Here is a 20,615-nt window from a genome sequence, read left to right on the forward strand (position 1 = left end):
CAATCCTTTTTTTTCTCACTATTTTCTCGTGACCCACATGGCCGAGTGATCTCAACTTCTACAGGCCAGTCAGTTTATGTATTTCCGGTGGATTACATAAAGTGCTTACACTTCCAGCAACTGTTTTGTTAGCAAAACCAATTCTGTAATGTTCCTTTGACCATTGGTCCTCGTTTGACATAGCTTGCTGTATAATGATGATAGATGATGTACTTACGCCATCATAAAGACGCCACCGCAGTGGGAACACCCTCCACGACGAGATGGTGAGGCTTCCTTATTGTACCCAAACACACCGAACAACAGTCCAAAGATGAACAGCAGGCCGATGACTAGCAGTACGCTGTAAAAGGCAATCAGTACGTAGCTCCTACAAGACAAAAGACGATGGGCGTCATAATAATAATAATAATAATAATAATAATAATAATTCTCCAAGGACACAAACAACCACAAAAGTACACTTTGAATGGCTTATTGGTATCAGCTTGAATTGTTGTTTCAACCATTGTCTCAACACATTAAGAGTAATAAATCATTAATTGGATTACAAAATCTGGGGAAAAAAAGATGTATTTGGACATTTCGTTTCGGAGCTGTGATCCTTTCAATTTTGAGCGTCCTGTTAGACCGAAAGAAAAAGATCAAAGTAAGGTCATGCTTATTGAATACAATACAACACAAAAATCACAACTTTTTGACGAGATCTACTACATTTAAGAAATGGCCAGAGGCGTGGACAATCGCGGGCGCAACAAGAGAGTATCTTCATAGGCGTGGTTTGGTCAGGGTAAGATCTCCTAGGTCAGGAAGCTGCGTTCTCTCTCCACGCTCATTTATAAACGTAGCTGGGTCAAAGCCAACAATAAGCCTGGCAAAGTCGTAGTGGGACTGCTATTATCGTAGAAACAGCGTGGTAGCATCGTAGTGAGATCTCCTAGGTCAGAAAGCTGCGTTCTCTTCCCACGCTCATTTACAAACGAGGCACGTTCAAAGCCAACAACAAGCGTGGCAAAGTCATAGTGGGACTGCTGTTATCATAGAAGCAGCGTGGTAGCATCGTAGTGAGATCTCCTAGGTCAGATAGCTGCGTTCTCTTCCCACGCTCATTTACAAACAAGGCACGTTCAAAGCCAACAACAAGCGTGGCAAAGTCATAGTGGGACTGCTGTTATCATAGAAGCAGCGTGGTAGCATCGTAGTGAGATCTCCTAGGTCAGGAAGCTGCGTTCTCTCTCCACGCTCATTTATAAACGTAGCTGGGTCAAAGCCAACAACAAGCGTGGCAAAGTCGTAGTGGGACTGCTGTTATCATAGAAGCAGCGTGGTAGCATCGTAGTGAGATCTCCTAGGTCAGGAAGCTGCGTTCTCTTCCCACGCTCATTTACAAACGAGGCACCTTCAAAGCCAACAACAAGCGTGGCAAAGTCGTAGTGGGACTGCTGTTATCATAGAAGCAGCGTGGTAGCATCGTAGTGAGATCTCCTAGGTCAGGAAGCTGCGTTCTCTCTCCACGCTCATTTATAAACGTAGCTGGGTCAAAGCCAACAACAAGCGTGGCAAAGTCGTAGTGGGACTGCTGTTATCATAGAAGCAGCGTGGTAGCATCGTAGTGAGATCTCCTAGGTCAGGAAGCTGCGTTCTCTTCCCACGCTCATTTACAAACGAGGCACCTTCAAAGCCAACAACAAGCGTGGCAAAGTCGTAGTGGGACTGCTGTTATCATAGAAGCAGCGTGGTAGCATCGTAGTGAGATCTCCTAGGTCAGGAAGCTGCGTTCTCTTCCCACGCTCATTTACAAACGAGGCACGTTCAAAGCCAACAACAAGCGTGGCAAAGTCGTAGTGGGACTGCTGTTATCATAGAAGCAGCGTAGGAGCATCGCAGTGAGATCTGTGTGGTCGTAATAAAAACGCAGCACCATCGGCAACCATTTCAAAGTAGAAACAACTGCTTGGTCAGCATTGGTCAAGGTATAGTCGTAGTTGCAGCGAGTCAACAACACGTTTTATAAAGAAACAGTACAGTTGTGTGGAGTCTTTAATTTGCAAAAGTGCTTGATTTTGACGGCGGTTGAGTCCCGACTTGATACATTTTTGAGATTGGGTGATCGGCATGGTCTTTGTAAGGTCGTAAGGCTGTTTGAGCGGGGTATAACTGATGAAGTTGAAAACAGACTTCTTACCTGTATGGATCATACTCCTGGATTATAGGTGCGAAATCATTGATGGTGTCTTTAATGCCATCCACTTGATCAGTAACCTGAATAAAAAATATAAGAACAGAAGAAAATGAGAACAAGATTGTCATTTAAAAGGAAGGTGTAAGTTTTATTTTTTTTCAGATGCTAAAATATGAAGAGAAATTACCTCTTTATCAAAAATATTATTAGTCCAGCGGGAGTCGTTTAAAAAAAAAAAAATATACTATCAACAAGTCTCCTTTGTTTGTTACCAAGTTAGTTTTTATGCCACAGTTATTTTGAGTAATTACCAATAGTTCTCTAAGAACAAACTCTACCTAGCAAGTAGATACACACATGGTGTTACCGCAAACCAAATATATATTGATACCTCACCATGCAATGCCTCAAATCCTATATGCTGAACATTATTTACACATCTTGACTATTGACTGCTGATTCAACAGAGCCTTCATTTGTAAAATTAAATTGAAAGAGTCTGGTGATAGAATAAATTGATTTTGTTGAAATTGGCCAGGGAAACCTATATTAAATTTGCATCAGGGATGAAGAATATTACTTGGGTTTTTACCCATATACACTGATGTGTGTAAGCACTGTATACTCAGTACTTTCCCAAGTTCTCTGGAAAAATCACAGGCATATGACTTGTGGGATTGGAACCCACGACCTTTGCAATTCTATAGCAGTCTTACCAACTAGACCATTGAGGTTGCTCGGTAGCTAGAAGCCGTTTAATTCTGCCTTGGTGGTCTAGTTGGTATGACACTGCTCTAGAATTGCAAATGTCTGGAGTCATCCTACATGGGTCATATGCCTGTGATTTTTTTTTTCACAGAACTCGGGAAAGTACCGAGTATACAGTGCTAACATACATCAGTGTAAGGGGAAAGTACCGAGTATACAGTGCTAACATACATCAGTGTAAGGGGAAAGTACTGAGTATACAGTGCTAACACACATCAGTGTAAGGGGAAAGTACCGAGTATACAGTGCTAACACACATCAGTGTAAGGGGAAAGTACCGAGTATACAGTGCTAACATACATCAGTGTAAGGGGAAAGTACTGAGTATACAGTGCTAACACACATCAGTGTAAGGGGAAAGTACCGAGTATACAGTGCTAACACACATCAGTGTAAGGGGAAAGTACTGAGTATACAGTGCTAACACACATCAGTGTAAGGGGAAAGTACCGAGTATACAGTGCTAACACACATCAGTTTAAGGGTGAAACCAAAATTAATCAAACTTATATTATTAGAATTATTTAAAACAAATGATTGACAAGAATAAAGGACCTTACCCCAGACAATTGTGTAGTGATGCCGTCCAAAAGACCTGAAATGCTCCCACCAAGTCCATTAATCAGACTCACAATATCTGAGGGAGAAATGATAATAATAATAGTAATAATAATAATAATAATCGGTTCTTATATAGCGCTTTACTACACCCCTATATAGGGGCGGATCAAAGCACTCAGTATTATTTCCTGTCAGCTATGTGGAGCTACTTGTTGTAAGTATGAGACCGATTCATTTATAGCACCATGTAATGGTTTACAAGGTGCTGTGGCGCACTTTGCTGCCGACTAGATCAGGAATACTAGAGTTAGCCACTTATATTTATGATGTAAGTGCACAGAGTTCTTTTATGTGCATTATGCAACACCTGCTACCACCTGCTACCATCCGAAAGACGCAGCAATAATGGTTAAGTGTCTTGCTTAAGGTGCTCAAGTGTCACAACTTGGGCTCGAACCCACACTCTGCTGATCAGAAACACCAGAGCTTCAGTCCGGTGCTCTTACACGGCCGGCCTTGACACGCCACAAGAGTAATTGATATTATAGCATTCATTTTAATTCCACTTAAACTAAAACCTATCAAGTAATAAACTACAAGGGAAACGTGACTAGTTAAGTTTAAAAAAAGGTTTGGGTTTGAACAAGGAAAATTTACTGGAGTGGGCTTTGAACCAAGGACCTCCGGCTCAACGTATCGGGTGCTCTACCAACTGAACTATCCAGCTCTATGTTAGCATCCAAACATTATTATTTGTTGTATCTAAAGGGGGGTTTTGTTGACAATCTTTGTGGCAGGACGACTTTGTAGAGGTGCTGGTCACACGTTCCTCCTTGCCACTCAATGGCTTGGTATTTTATAAAATTTTGAATAGTTGTATTTATTTTTATTTTCTCAGTTTTAGTTCTATTTTTAGGATTGTATCTTTAAGTGTTTTTGCCAGTGTACACTTGAATAAAATACAATAAATAAATAAATAAAATTAGGGTTGGTGGGACACTACAATGTTTGTTGGAATGTTAAGGCTAGTTTCCTTGTAAATGATACTTCAGCTTTAAAGGGTTTAGGTACTTTTTGTAGGTAAAAATAAACAAAAACAACAATGTCCACAGATTTCCATTAAACTTAAACAGTTTGAATATAATGATATTAGAAAGCTTCACTGAAAATATTACTTGCTGAGGTGCTGTAGTTTTTGAGAAATGAGTAAAACAATGTCATGAAAATAATTTTCGTCTCACTGATCATGAGACGAAAATTATTTTAGCATGTAAAAACGTATTTTCATGACATTGTTTTATTCATTTCTCAAAAACTGTAGCACCATCATTATCTTCAAACAGTGTAAGTTTAATGTAAATCTGTGGACATTGTGTTTTGTGTTACAAAAAGTACCCAAATCCTTCAATTCCTTCTCTTCCACCAGGAGTAATGGGTACTATATAAGTGGGGTTTGAAATTTGGGCCTATTTGTAAACATTTAAGATTTTCTTGACCAAGAGGTGCAAGGACTCACTGTCAATTTCTGATTCTGTGGTATTTTTCAAGACTTCTGGCAGACTGTTGAAACTAGATGCTCCCTGCAGACAAAGGAAGAAGTGAACATAGTTAGTACCAAACTTTGTAAGTTTGTTGTGCTCCTCCTAAATAAGTGCCCATTTGCAGTGGACACTATTGGTAATTACTCAAACTAATTGTTAGCATAAATTGGTAAGAAGTAATGGCGAGCTGTTTATGGTAGAAAAACATTGTGAGAAATGCCTCCTACTGAAGTAACGTAGTTTTTGAGAGAGAAATAATTTCTCACTAAAATATTTGAAATGATTTCAAGACCTCATTAGCTGGGGTCTCGAATGCAAGCATCTGAAGGCACACAACTTTGTGCAACGAGGGTGTTTTTTCTTCCATTACCCTTTCGCGACTTCAACAACCTATTGAGTTGAAGTTTGCACAGGTTTGTTATTTTATGCATATGTTGAGATACACCAAGTGAGAAGACTGGTCTTTGACAGCTACAAAAGGTGTCCAGTGTCTTAAAGTTCCCCACCATCTACTTGTTTTTTCCTTACCATATCTGCAGCCTGGGTGAGGTTAGCATTATTGATCGAGATCATCTCTTGTATTGAAGTGTCGACGATATCTTGTGGAAACGTTCCCCATCCCTGTCAACCAATCACAACAAAGAATAAATAATTATTTTGAACCATCATCATTTCAAACAACATGTCTGAAGGATTAGTTGAGAAATTAATATTGTTCTGCATCACTGATACAAAAACATGCATTTTTTTTTGGGATACAATATAACAAACACCTCTTCAATGGGTCATGTTAAATCCTGTGCGCTTTATAGTGCAAGTGCTGTTTATGATTAATATTATTATTACAAATAATAACATTCCAATAACATTCCAGTTTGATAACTTACGTTTACCAAGTCGATATCCCTCCAGTCTGCAAGCATGCTGAGACCGGTGATATCTGGCCAGCTACCACCAGAGCAACATCCACATGTCCCACATGCAGCATTGATGTCAATTAATGCCTGATCCACTAATGCCTTCACTTCCAACCACTTGGTCTCCACGTCAGCCTGCGTTGTATTCACACTATTCAGGGCATTGAGGGTGTCGGTAATGGCTGCAAATCAAGATGGCAATTATCAAATAGTTTTCCTTTTTTTTTTTACAGACAAAACTTTTACAAATGACAGAGGTAGACAGAGGTACTACTTGAAAATTTCTGTGCTATTTAGCAAATATTGAGTGAGGCACCAGTCGCCCAATGCAAACTTAATTTTGTCAGGTAAACTGTTAAGCATGTTTTTGTGCTTATAGGCTTCATGAATATGGGCCCTGGTGCAATGATGTGCTGTTGAGGCGTTTATGCATAAACCAAGATCTTGAGTGTTTTGGTTTTACCCTTAACCGATGTACGTTAGCACCGATGTACGTTAGCACTGTACACTCGGTACTCTCCCCCGAGTTCTGTAAATAAAAATATCACAGGCATCTTCGTCGGGTGGGATTCAAACCCACAACCTTTGCAATTCTAGAGCAGTGTTTTACGACCACCGAGAGGCAGTTCCAATCCTATGTTTTAGCAGCAAGGAACCACACAATTTTATAGATGTTAAATTTTCTAATTTAGCTTTTACCCTTACAGCAATGTGTGCAGATTTAACATCTATAAAAAGATCCTCTCCTGAACCAAATCTAAACTGAACTTCTCTTTTCCTGTTCATCCTGATGTTGCATCTAATTGTGCTGTTGGGGGCGTAATAAATCATAAAATGATGAGCAAGATAGCGTGCATGGATAGAGTTAACACTCAACATTTAAAGAGAACTTACAATCAGCCAGGGGGTAGATGGCATCAATTGCAGGTTGCACGTTGGTGGCCAGATCCTGCTGTACTGGAACGCCAACTAACTGATCTATGTCTAGAAACAAAATCAATACAAGAAATAGAACTGAATAAAAGTAGCTCAAAGCTTAGTGTCATACTGTTGCTTAAAGATGTATCACTAAACTTGTTGCCAAAATGCTGGTAACAGATGTATTTAAGGGCAATGGACACTTTTGTCAAAGATCAGTATTCTCACTTGGCGTTGCATTAAATAACAAAACTGTGAAAATTTGGACTCAATTGTTCACATAAGTTGGGCTTTCATATGTCTGAGAAAGGCTTTATTATTAAGCCTCTCTCATATTCAATTCTTTTGGTAAAGTTTACCTCTATTTGGGTCTTTTTATTTTTTTTATTGAGTATTAATGAACTGAAAAATTGAATTGAATCTAAAAAAAAGGTATAATGTAAGTATATGCTACCCCAAACCAAACATACAACATGTTTTGCAAACATGTCATCATAACTTGAATATATGTTTGCCATTATCGCTACACCACCTGTTTGGAATCGTGTCTTAAAATATTGAATAATGAGGCTGGAGTTGCAGATACCTAAACCCATAGCAAACTAATTGCATTCCAACACAATACCCTTGATTACATGAGTGCTAAAATGTAATTTCAAAAATCAATGACTAGTGCATAATTATTGCAAACCTAAAGTCAACCTGCAAACTGTGTTTGTGTTGCATTGAATATATGAATATATGAATAGCATTCCTTAAAATTAAATGAAAATTTGAACAATTTAAAATGGATTGGTTTTCAATCAGAAATCCCGAAAAAAGAAATGCGTCTGAAATGTTCCTCGTAGTATGGAGAAACTGTGGACAAGACGCCTGCACAGTCCACACCATCCAACCCCCATGGTCTGAACATCCAAGAAAGAAATTACTAATAACTTGTTGTCTTTGACTTCTCCTTCTCCCGCAAGACATCCCTCTTAAACTGCCTCATTCACTGGTTAATTACTTTTTTCTCCCTTTTTGCCTCATTGATTTTGTCTTTTGTGTTCCCCACCTCCTGTGATCGATCCAGCCCCTCCCCCCTTTGTTTCTCTCCTCTTTGTTCATCTCCTGCATTCTCTGTGTGTTTTCATCTTTATCATCTATTTCCAATTGACTGCTTTTGTAACACCAGTATTCCTTTTCTTGTTCGTTGTGTTTTCATTTAGGACCTTTCCGAACAGACAATTTTTAACAAATTTGAATTATTACTCTTAGAGAGTGGGCGGGTGGTTCAAAAGTAATAACCGAAAAACAAAACTTATGGTGCACTACCTTCGCCCTCTGTCATGCCGTGCAAGAAAGCGTCTCATCCTTAAAAAGAAAATTCAACTGGAAATTTGCTGGGACTTAACGACTACCAGCAGCGAGAAGAAAATATTGGGATACACATTCTTGGTGGGTATTTTTATTTTTAAAATACATATACCTGTAAGAAATTCTAAACAAGATAGAGTAACTAGAGTGTCATCATTCCTGACTGAACTAAAACAAATGTTAAGCCAAGAGACTCCATTGAAAGCAAGTGATATTGAGGATACCTTTGATCTCAAATATCTGCTTCATTCAAGGCATTACTTTGTTCTTCAATGTAAAGATTATATTATGAAGCCATCCAAAATTCAAAAATCTAAATTTGGGGTCGATGGGTGGGTCAAGACAATTTATTCTGAATGACCTCTTAGCTTTTTAGAAGGACTCTGCTAGGATCAAAATAACAGGCCACTAACTATTTTTTGGTTTGCATTCATACATCGGTTCTTTTGGTTAATAAGCAGTTTGCACCAGCTTAAAACTTAAAAAAAAACCAAAAAAACATAAATATGACTGATGATCTTTCTGAAAATGTTTACAGGTTAATTGCTTTCTAGAAAGACTCTGTTACATGTAGTGTTGAAACGTCAGGCCATTAACCAATTTTTGGGCTTTGAAATCTAGACACCCAAAATACCAAGTTACCAGTAATCTACTTTAATTGTGACCAGTTCTAATTCATTACTTCTTTTTAAGAAGAACATTTCACAATAATATGTTGTAGCTTGAAATATTCTCAGTAGTTGTTTTAGATCAAATATAACCAAAGCGTAACGTGTACCCAGACAAAACCAATAGCAGCAACAGAAACACATCAATAATACTGTTGATGCGCAATGTTGTTGCTAAGCAACAACAGAAAAATCCATGACAGCTGCTTGGGTCTCAAATCAATATTTATTCTTTTAGGGCAAGAGCCGCCTTATTATTAGAGTCGCCTAATTTATCTTCACATTACAAGGGGGGTAGAAATGGGGTCGTGGGGCAGCTTGGAAACAAAAAACCTACTTGTTAGATCTGTGGTGATCTGGTCCAGAGTGTAGTTCAGCTGGTCTGACACTATAAAGTTGATTTCCTTAACAACAAAAACAAAAACAAATAAATGTAGATTATTACTCTGTAGTTGGGCAGAAATGTTTTGATGCCATCTGATTGAAATAAGCATATCTCTGGAACGCCTTTATCAATCATCCCCATTCTGTCACCATTGTAAAGGGTAAATCCATGAACTACTTTAAAAAAAATTGACATTTTATGTTTAAGATTTTTCTTGTTCTAAAAATATAGCTCCCATCAAATGATTGCTGTTTTTTTTACTCATCACCCTGAAGAGCCGTAAACCTGTGATGGATTGCACTTGCGTTGCACAGAAAACAAGTGAACATAACTTTTTGAAATGTAACGTCATTTCAAAACCATAACAAAACACAATGATTGAAATAAATAAACAAAAATACTGCAGTTTAGTGACCACAGGGTAAAAGGCACTTAACACGTTTGGCAATAACACAAAATATATATTGCTAGCATAAAAATTACTTGGTAACAAGTAGTGGATAGCTATTGATAGCATAAAAGATTGTGAGAAACGACTCCCTTTGAATGAACATAGTTTTTGAGAAAGAGATAATTTCTCACTAAAATATTTGAACCTGAGAAAGACCTCAGGCCAGAAGTTTTTCTCAGACATTTAAAAAGCATACAAATTGTTACAACAAGGATGTTCATCAGGGGGGAGAGTCAATACTAACGAAAAAGTCTTAAACTTGGATACAACTTCAAAGGTATGTTGAAATGATGGCATTTCTACTGTTTGGTGACCCCTGAGGTTATAGATTCCAAGGAGCTTTTGGAAACAGTATCCAAAGCACTAAAAGCAGTTGACCAATGAGCAGGATTTCTTTATTTGTGGAAACAAATATTGTCTGATTTTCTTCACCAGGCCGATATAAAAAGTCTGAATTCAGCCAAAAGTCTGAACAATCTCATCCCTGAGTTCATAGAGTGTTGGGATACTGGTTTTTGACAAACTATCAAACGTGTCCAGTGCCTTTAAGACTTTATGAAATTGGACCAGGTATACTTGAGCGAGCAAATGTCAGACTTGTAAATACCTCAAGAGTGTTGCTAACGAAGTCCACCATGTCATCGATGTTGTTAATCACGTCAGTGGGCAATGTCTCCACTGTATTGGTCGTAAAAGAGTTGACGCAGAACGCTGTAAACACTCCCCCACTGTCAGAGAAGAAAGGTCATTATCTTTTAATGGTAAAGTAGTGTTGCAGGTAACACAATAAAAGAACTTTAAGAAAGTTTTTATCTGCAAGTTTCATTTTCATGTGTCAGAGGCCTCTACAGAAATAACTTTCAGTCTGAAATGATCGTCAAAGGCAAACAAAGAGCAGCTAAGGGCCCCAAGTTACTGTTGTTTATATTTATTGCCAAGTTCTGTTGTTTATTTCTATTGCCAAAATCAAAATATATGCAAATTTGAACAACCACAAAATCCCTGCCAAAAGATTACAGGGTGTTTTTTTTTCCACTAAAAGTTAGCAACAGTTCAGATGTCTTGAGTCAGTAAGGTGATCCCTTTGCAGCACAAAATGTGGCTATACTGGGACGATGCAGCATGGCAGAGCAGCCATAAGGTGCAAGTGAAGAAAGAAAATAAACAAAGTGGGGACAAAAATCAAAAGAAGTTGACAAAATTCAACAAGGTGTATCGTGTGTTTATTGAAAACTTTATTAAAACTTTAAGTAATAGAATTCTAGAGGTCGTCTTCATCCAATGCCATTTCCAGCACCTCTGATGTGTCCCCCTTCCATACATCTCGGTTTAGAGCTACAGTCTTGCCTAGCCATTAATAGTTTTGGGTTTAATCGAATTGGGCAAGTGGGAGATTTTCACACACTCTCCAAACATATTACTAGAATATAAAATTAGGAAAAAAAACATTATAGACCTTCCGACCCTGTTTTAAAATGGCATGTAACCGGAAACGGAGTTTCTTTTGCTTAAAAGATGATCTTACACGATGAATCCCACACAGAGGACAAGCAAGAAGCCAAAGACCACCCTCTTGATGCGATCGTAGTCTCCTTCTTTCTGGTACATCTTCCCTCCACAGTTCTTGCAGCAGCAACGGCAGCAGCAGAAGCAACTGCAGACGATTGGGAATATGATGCAGAACAGAGCACCAAGGGCAAAGCAGATGACAAAGCCCATCAAGTTACCAGATAACTGTGGTAGTGGAGAAACAAGAAAAAAATACATTCTACAAGTAGGATTTGAAGTTTTGCCCTTTCTTCAGAGCATACTGAACAAACAGTGAATTGAAACCTCATTAATTTTTTTTTTATTTTTAGGAAATGACTAATAACCTTTTGTTGTTACCTTCTCCTTATCTACACATCCCCTTTTTAGCCTGTCTTAAGGCCCGTTCCCACTGCAGCCATAAAGATAACTACGCAAAGATAACGCGTTCAATTGGTTGAAGAGCGTGTGCGTTTTCTGCGCTGAGCAATTCGACCAATAGAATGCGTTCTCTTTGCGTCATGGTCGTAATTTTAGTTATCACTGCAGTGGGACCGGGCCTTTATTCACTAGCTAGTTAACTTTTTCTTCCTCTTCCTACCTTTGATCTTGTCCTTAGTGTTACCATCTTCTTACATGGTCAGAGATGCCCATTCCCTCCACCACCCCCTTCTCATTATTCATGGTCTGCTCAATGGTTCTTGCCAAGTGCTTTCTGACTATCTCTCTCTACTAATGTTATCCACTTCACTGCTTATGTTACACCTAGATACCTGTTCATGTTTGCTGTGTTCTCATTTAGCCATCGAGAAAGACTCTGCTCAGGTTGAAGTGGCACAAAATTTTCCCCCCTTTTTTAATCAACCATTTGAGTTTATATATTTTTCCATCCAACCTCTCCTTGTGGCAGTGGCTCAACCAGCCACTATCATACTAAGAACTTAATCCAGAGAATTTATAGAGAGTGTTTTTTCTAACACCTAGATTAGTGGATTAACACTAGACGTGGCGGGGTTATATTTGACCTAAATCAAGTCAGTTTTGGATTTGTTGATCCAGAAAATGTTTAACCCTGAAAAGTGTAGTGTGAACGCTCCACTTAATCCCGAGAACCACCATGTTAAATTGTCCTTAACACAGAGATTATCCGGATTAAAGTGAAGTGTCAAAGGGGGCTTATTTGGCATTCTACCTCCATGGTAGAGGGATGCATTTCAAGGAAGAATATCCCATCTTTGGGATAGTTATAATTTTCTTTTGATTGGTAGAAAAGTTCTCAAGTACAGCTTACTAACCTCCAAAAAGCAATCAGAACATAAACCAGAGATTTCGTCAAGTAAAGTACCTTTTTTTATGATTCTGAGGCATTGCATGGTGAGGTATCAGAACATAAACCAGAGATTTCGTCAAGTAAAGTACCTTTTTTTATGATTCTGAGGCATTGCATGGTGAGGTATCAGAACATAAACCAGAGATTTCGTCAAGTAAATTACATTTTTTATGATTCTGAGGCATTGCATGGTGAGGTATCAGAACATAAACCAGAGATTTCTTCAAGTAAATTACATTTTTTATGATTCTGAGGCATTGCATGGTGAGGTATACTTGGCTTGCGGTAACACCACAAAAAAAAACATCTTTATTCCCCATCAGGCTATACTGCTTTATCCATTTTTTTCAAGTTAATTAAGGTTATCCTCTTTGCACTTTTGATTTGATTTTTTTTTAGTGGCGATCCGACGGACTGAAATGACAGAGCAACCCTTTTCAAATGACTCATTTTAGAATTGCCTCAAAGCGAAACCAAGAGAATGAAATTAAGTTCCCCAATGAAGCACCACACTCCAAGAGACCACAGCTTGCTGGAAATTGAATTTTTAAGAAAGAGTCAATTTAAATCCCCCAGGACTTGACAATTTTCATTCCCTGAATCAAGTAAGTAGATGTGTGTGAGCCTAGTTTGCAACAGACTGCAGGTTTGAGGCCAGTGATTTTAGTGTCCCACCAGTGGTCCTTGTGTGTTTTTAATTGAATAATAAAATCCAAGCCATTATCTTGATAATCCAAATGGTGTTCAAATGTTGACTTGAGTCTGATAAATATCTTTAAATTATGTTGAGTGCATGCATAATATTTGGTACTTGTGAAAAAAAAAATATATTTGTTTAGTCCCAGGGCTGACCTAATTGTTCATTTTGTGCAGGGCTTAAAATATACCTTTTTTGCTATTAATTATTCACCTTTTTCTTTTATTTTTCTGAGGGGCATTAGGATCGGAAATGAGACTATAGTACCAAGAATATCACCTGTAAGTACTACATGTACTCGAAACACCAATTGGTTAAATGGTCTCCTTTTATGTTCAAATAAAACATTTTACATGGTAAACTGTGTAGTTTTTCTCATTTTGATTCTGATCTAGCAAACAAATTTCTAGTCCAGTCACTGGCAGTACAAATTTGGAGCTACAAGCCAACATGCAGTCTTGTGAATTCTCTCCAGTATCTCGAGGCCTGAACGCTGCAAAGCCCACGTACATCTAATTAATGTACAACGGAAGTTGTCTTCGATGAATGTGCAGTTTATATGACAACCGAAGTATGTTAAATACACACCAACATCGGGCCATTATAAATGACAAATTATTTCAGCTTGGACCAGTATGTGTGCACAAGATCTGGGTCCAGCTGCAGTCATTGTTTACAAGCTTGGGAATTGTTGATTTTACCCAAAACCTACCTGTGAGAAACTGCTTGTTATAAGCTCTACGGAGACGGCTTCGCCACCCAGGACTGAGTTGACAAGAGCTGAGAATGAAAAACAAATGTTCACGATATTAGTGTCAGAGAAAAGTCTTAATTGGGCCTAAGTACTTTTTAAATTTTGCTGCTATAATGGAAAAGGCAAGTTTCATAAAATTATAGGGTCCATTTTTATAAAGCCTGTATACAAATAAATTGCTAAGCACAGAAAAGTATTGCTTAGCAGAAACAGGTTACCAGCCACAACTACATTAAGTTAGTTTGCATTGTTGAGGCTGGTGCCCCACTAAAAGACATGTCAAGCAGTAATTATTGCTAAACAGCTTGATCAAATTGGGCCCTGGTCACTTTGAATGATTGAATTCTGACAATTTTCCACCGCGAGAAACAGACCCTGGATGTCAGAGTTATCTCGAAGTGAAAGGCCCCCTGGGGCTTTTCATACATTCACCTTTTGGATTGATGATTGATAACAAACAAAATTGATTTTGAAAACCGTTTCCTCAGACTATGTATTTACAACAAATCTTTTCACTCATGTTTATTGACATCATACAGCTACAAATTTTCCATACATGTTGTAAACAACTTAAGGTGTAAGATTTATGACTGGAATCACTTCTAGGGTTCTTTAAAAAAAAACACAAAGCAGGAACTCCCTGGTGCAAACAAAAACCAAAAACTTGATCTGCTAAAATACAAGACAACCAACGTTTGAGAGCTTTGATATCCAAAATGAGATGGCACAGCCTGTCAATAATTTAATAATATTTCCTAACTCTGTAGTAACCAAAAAAACAAATTATGTCCAAATATTGATTGAGTCTGATAAATATTTTGATTAGAGACAAATAAACTAGATAGCTTCCCTAAAATGTAGTTTGTTTAATTTCTACCTCCATGGTTCAAGTGAAAACAATATTTATAATATGAAGCAATTCTTGTTCTTCTTGACTTGTCATGTCCAAGGTAACTCATGGGATTAGCAATGCAAGTGTCCCTCATAAAATTGACCAAGGACCACTCTTTGTTACATGCTGGCTTCAAGTGATATTCACACTCAGCTTGCCAAGAAGAAAAACCCATTCATCACGAGCTTACATATGAAGCTTGGGAAGAGTCTAATCTTGGAAGAACATTCCTCCATGGTCAGAAGTCATAGCTTGCCTTGCCAATACTTACTGTGTATGGTTACTAGTAAACAAATCAATAAATAAGCACTACTGAACACATCTGCTTAACAGGCACTAACAATAGAATAGAGCTCTGTGACAATTGTACGCTTGTGGTTTTCTATAGCTCTGCATTTATCATTGTCTATTGACACTTCATTCAGGGCCCAATTTCAAAGAGAGCTGCTAAGGTAAAAAATTTGCTGTAAAACATGAAATGTCTGCCTCGAAAAAAACAGAAAAAAAAACAGGAACAAGCAATGCAACAATTGGAAATTTGGTTGGTTATCCCGTTTTTATCAAGAAAGAAATTCCATGCTTAGCAAATTTTGGTGTGCTGAGCAGCTCTATGAAATTTGGCCCAGGTTACACCATGAAGATAGCATACTTTGTCAAACCAACAATACTTCAATCACCCTGTTTGTATAGACAGCAGAGAGTGTATTAGGATAGGCAAACTAATCTATAAGTTACTATACATCCCAGTGCAAAAAAAATGTTGAGATACACCAAGTGAAAAGACTGGCCTTTGACAATTACCAATAGTGTCCTGGGTCTTTTAAAGCATCTTCTGTGTTTTATTGAAAGTGTGATAATGCTTATATCCTTCAAGTAATCTTGATACACTGCTTGAATTAGTGCAGTAAGTACACAGAGTTTGAAACCTTGCAATACACAATCAGCTGTACACAACGTGTGATTATCAGTCAGTGCAATATCATGTGTAATACCTCACACTGTCGTTGCCATGGATGGACCAATCAAAATGGAGGATTCTGTTGTTATCAGCAACTGACTCATTCAGCCTCGCCCATGTGTAACTTTTTCAAATAAATGTCTAGGGCATTATTCTCAGTTACAAAGGTATGTAACAGGACTGATAGAGCTGACAAAACGAGATCTTAATGCTTTTCAATTGGCATTGCGTGGCGAGGCCGAGTGGCGATAATGCTGACTCTAGCTACTGATGTTTCAGATTGGCAGAATGTGGGTTTGAGTCCCGATAGTGACACTTGTATCCAGGCAAGAAACAACCATTAATTGCTGTGTCCTTTGGATAAGACGCAAAGCCGTAGGTCCTGTGTGTTATGTGACACAAAATAATGTTCCTTTTTATGTTTAAAAGCATAAAAGAATTACCACAGCACCACGATAGTGACACTTGTTTCAGATTGGCAGAATGTGGGTTTGAGTCCCGATAGTGACACTTGTATCCAGGCAAGAAACAACCAATAATTGCTGCGTCCTTTGGATAAGTGTTGTGTAACGCTAAATAATTTGACTTTATGCGTAAAAGAACAAACAGTCACCTTGTAATGGAAAAAAGTTCTCACACTCCAAAAACGTAGCTCCAAATACCTTGCAGAAAAAATACTAAATGTTGGAGCACCATGAGCATCACCGAGTGATAAATTATACAATATAAGCCACTTCTATCATAATTATTAATATAAGCCACTTCTATCATAATTATTACAAGTTTTCATTATAATAAACAAGACTTTTTATATTAAAGGCAAGGCATACTTTTATTTTTTTGAACGAATTCCTTTATAAATAAGGGAATCAATGTGTGGTGAAGAGGTTTTCAACTAGTAGTTTAAACCAAACGAGGCCTGGTTCTTGATAATTTTACCAAGACAAAGTCGAGGAAAATTATAAAGAACCAGAGGCCTCGGCGGGTTTAAACCACTAGTTGAAAGAACATATTTTGATTCCCATTCATAAATACCTTTTCGGTAAAAAACATCATCACTTTTTGGTCAAAAAGTAAAATAAATGCAAAAATTAAAATTGTTAAATGATTTCTTTCAACACAACACCCCTCCAGCTATGAAATGGTAAAGCCCTCTGCCGCCCTCGGGTAAACAACTCTTAATAAGGGAATGCTGTGCGCGTCACGCGTGATGTGGCACAACTATTTCAGCCGTTGCTCTCGACCAATGGGAATGAAGAAACTATCTTAAAAGAACAGGTGCAAGGTTGCGTGTCACGCCCATGAATTAACACTTTTTACCGGTCATAAACAAAGGTTTATACACACCCACGTGACGCGCTCTCCACCAATAGGAATAGCGAAACTGTCTGAGGTATTTATGAATGTAGATTACAAAAAAAACAACCTGTGAACAATTCAACTAAAAGGTGGTAGTTTTTTTGAGAAATGGCAGAAAATCAGGAGCTGTTATAACAATTACATGTATGTGCATGCAGGTGTAATAAGTTTGTAATTAGGTTACACAGTCTGGTAGCAGCAGCTTTTGATGGCAGAAATTATTTTTTATGCCCCAAGAATTTTGAATCCGAGTAGCTTCACAGATTGAGTATTCCAGTAAGGGATTGATCTTCCTACGTTGACATACTCGCTCAACATTTCTGGCAATGTTCTAAAAATACGACCACCTTTTGATGTCAGTTATCTCGCGTACATCTTCATTGTTATAGAACTTAAACATAGGAACGATTCCAAAAAGTCAAAGGTATCGTTTACCTTAGCTTTTTTGTAATCAGCCACAGATGAACAATTTCAACTGCCCTTTCTTGCCAATCTTGTTGTCAACAACAACGTTTGTTGTTGTTGCTATGCAGTGCAATTATTGAGGGACTTTTCGGTGTGGGTGTTCGTGTGGTCAAAGGAGAAAGTAATAAAAAGATACACACTGGACTATAAGCAATCAAGTAGTAATTAAAGAAAAGAAAAGCCGCATTATCCATGCACTATGGGCTCTACTGATTGCAATTTAATTGAAGAATTTAAAATGAAAATATCTTTCTGGAAACTCTGTTTCAAAACCACTGTTTTAAAGCCAGGAAAAGCCATTGAAAACGACTGATGTAGGAGACCTTTGATCTAAGATATCTGGTTCATTTGAGGCATTACTTTAATCTTCAGTGTCTAGATTATGTTAAAAAGCCATTCAATATTAGAAAAAAGAAATGTTTTGGGTCAAAATAATTTTGATTTGTTTTAACATTGACTATTCTAAAATGAATTGCCCCTTATGTGTATCGATGTTAAAAGTTTAATGCTGTACAATGGATACTAAATTTCATGTGTTTTTCACATAAAGAACAAACAAATAAATTGAATTGAATTGAATTAAAATATTAACATGTAAATCACCCACCTGTCAAAATATATCGATCTTATTCAATCACTTTTTGACACAAATTTCATAAATAAACTATTGCGGAAGACTCTTATAACAACACTGCAAATATCCTTTATAAAACGAATAGTTAACATGTATATATTAGAAGTATTTACCGTAGTGTCTTTTGATAGTGTGTTTATTTGATGTATGCCTTTGCTGATGAATGTTGAATAAACGGAGTAATATAACTCCACATCAAGAGTTAACATAATCTATTAACAGAAAAAAATGTCCCCTTAAAGGCACTACACCTTTGGTAATTGTCAAAGTCCAGTATTCTCAATTGGAGTATTTCTAAAAATGCATAACAACCTGTAACACTTTTGACTCAATAGTTCATCGAAGTTGCAAGAGAATAATGAAACAAAAAACACACTAGTAGTACAAATTTGTGTGCTCTTTTCAGATGCCTAAAAATGCTTCAGACCTGAAGTTTGTTTAATATTGGAGTGAAATTACCTCTTTTACAAAAACCACGTTACTTCAGAGGGAGCCGTTTCTCACAATGCTTTACTAATCAACAGCTTTCCATTGCTCATTACCAAGTAAGTCTTATTTTGAGTAATTACCAATAGTGTCCAGTGCCTTTAAATGTATTAGGCAGGTGGGAGTTGTTGATTTGTTTTGGAAATAGTGCCAACAATTAATTTCCTACCTATTCTTGTGAAATCCTTCCTCTATCGAGTAGTTTTGCACTTGGAGAATGATCCAGTGTTAGTTTATTTTCACTACAAAAGCAAAATCTGTCAGTGGTATCACTCATAATATCGAAGTCTTATATAGCGCACGTACAATGTAGTTTCCAAACAAGGTACTCAAGGCGCTAAATATATACAAACTTTTAGAAAGATAGGTTATTGCAGTGATGAATTTTGAGACCCAATTAGTTAGCACCTTATTAAGGATTTACAGTACAAGGTGCTATGGTGCATTAAGCAGCCACAGCCAGGAATACCTGGGCAAAACCCTTCTCTTTTCGATAAGTGCACTGGGTTCTTTTACATGCATTACACAACACATGGGACCAACGACTTTACGTCCCATCCGAAGGACAAAGCAATGGTCGAGTGTCTTGCTTAAGGTCACAAGTTTCACGGCTGGGGATTCGAACCCACACTCTGCTGATCAGAAACACCAGAGTTTGAACTCGGTGATCTTAAACGCTCGGCCACAACACTTGAGCCAATTGGTCTCCGCAATGATCAGCCCAGACATTAATTAAATTAATGCTAACTTGTTATTCAATTGAAATCCATTGTGATTTATTATGTGGTTTATTGATCGATTTATCCAACTATTTTCAGTAATATATTATTATGATTGTGTGGATTATGTAATGTTATTGCATGTACGCAAAGAAATTTGTCTCCATGGTCGGACCATAAAAAATGAATTGAATCAAATTGAATTGTTACATGGGTGTGATGATGATCATTTGAAATCAAATAAAAAATAATCATAAAAAAAAGGATATTGACTGTGACCAATGACAGAAAGTACCAGTTTTTCAGTCATTTGTGTTTAAAATGCTCTGTGTTTAAAATGCTCTGTTTCGATGGATGAACTAAAGTGAGTTTCGGGTATTGACTCGGATAAAAACCAAAGAACTTCCTCATACTGTTCATTGTCTTAAAATTTTAGAGCAATGGGTAAGTGAACTGATGAACAGATAGGCTTGTAATTGGAATCCTAAACTGTTTTACAACGATTTGTTTACAGGATTTGTTAAAGCATTATACAGGGTTGGTAAGGAAACAAACCTCATTGTTTAACTTTGTTTTAAAGATACTGGACACTCTTGGTAACCTGGTAACTACTCAAAATAACTATTCGCCAAAAACCTTACTTGGTAACGAGTAATGTGGAGAGGTTGATAGATAAAAAACATTGTGAGAAACGGCTCCCTGTGAATTGATGTAATTATCCAGAAATAAGTAATTTTCCACAAATTTCTTTGCGGAGTGACCGCTAAGTCAAAATCCTGTAATAAAGAGGCAATGTTTTTGACCACACACTATATGTAAACATTGTTTTTAACTCAAGAAACCGACGGTTACACATAAATTTGGTCTCAGTCTCCAAGCCTATACCACAAATTAAAAACAGACAGCTCATTAATAATAACAAAATTCATGTGCAGAGCAGTTAGTGCCATTAGCAATTTTGTGATATTGTGCGCATTTAAAGTTTTCATTATCATGATTACTTGCTGTTGCCTAGGGAACCATGAGTTAGTCTTGTTCAATTAAAAC

At 37.5% G+C, this 20,615-nt stretch overlaps 1 protein-coding gene across 1 annotated transcript in view; it reads right to left on the reverse strand.

The window, feature by feature from the left end:
* LOC117294626 (prominin-1-A-like) overlaps positions 1-20,615 on the reverse strand; it is a 46,734-nt gene that overhangs the window by 14,350 nt on the left and 11,769 nt on the right. Inside the window, exons 3-13 of the mRNA XM_033777122.1 lie at positions 14,014-14,081; positions 11,273-11,481; positions 10,355-10,475; positions 9,249-9,315; positions 6,864-6,953; positions 5,940-6,151; positions 5,581-5,673; positions 5,028-5,091; positions 3,511-3,587; positions 2,186-2,262; positions 218-370 (exon numbers count right to left, since the gene is read on the reverse strand). Of these exons, the coding sequence (XP_033633013.1) occupies positions 218-370; positions 2,186-2,262; positions 3,511-3,587; positions 5,028-5,091; positions 5,581-5,673; positions 5,940-6,151; positions 6,864-6,953; positions 9,249-9,315; positions 10,355-10,475; positions 11,273-11,481; positions 14,014-14,081 (1,231 nt within the window). The remainder of the gene's footprint in view (positions 1-217; positions 371-2,185; positions 2,263-3,510; positions 3,588-5,027; positions 5,092-5,580; positions 5,674-5,939; positions 6,152-6,863; positions 6,954-9,248; positions 9,316-10,354; positions 10,476-11,272; positions 11,482-14,013; positions 14,082-20,615) is intronic.

The sequence above is a fragment of the Asterias rubens genome, chromosome 9 (genome assembly GCF_902459465.1).
Source record: "Asterias rubens chromosome 9, eAstRub1.3, whole genome shotgun sequence".
Lineage (NCBI taxonomy): Eukaryota > Metazoa > Echinodermata > Asteroidea > Forcipulatida > Asteriidae > Asterias > Asterias rubens.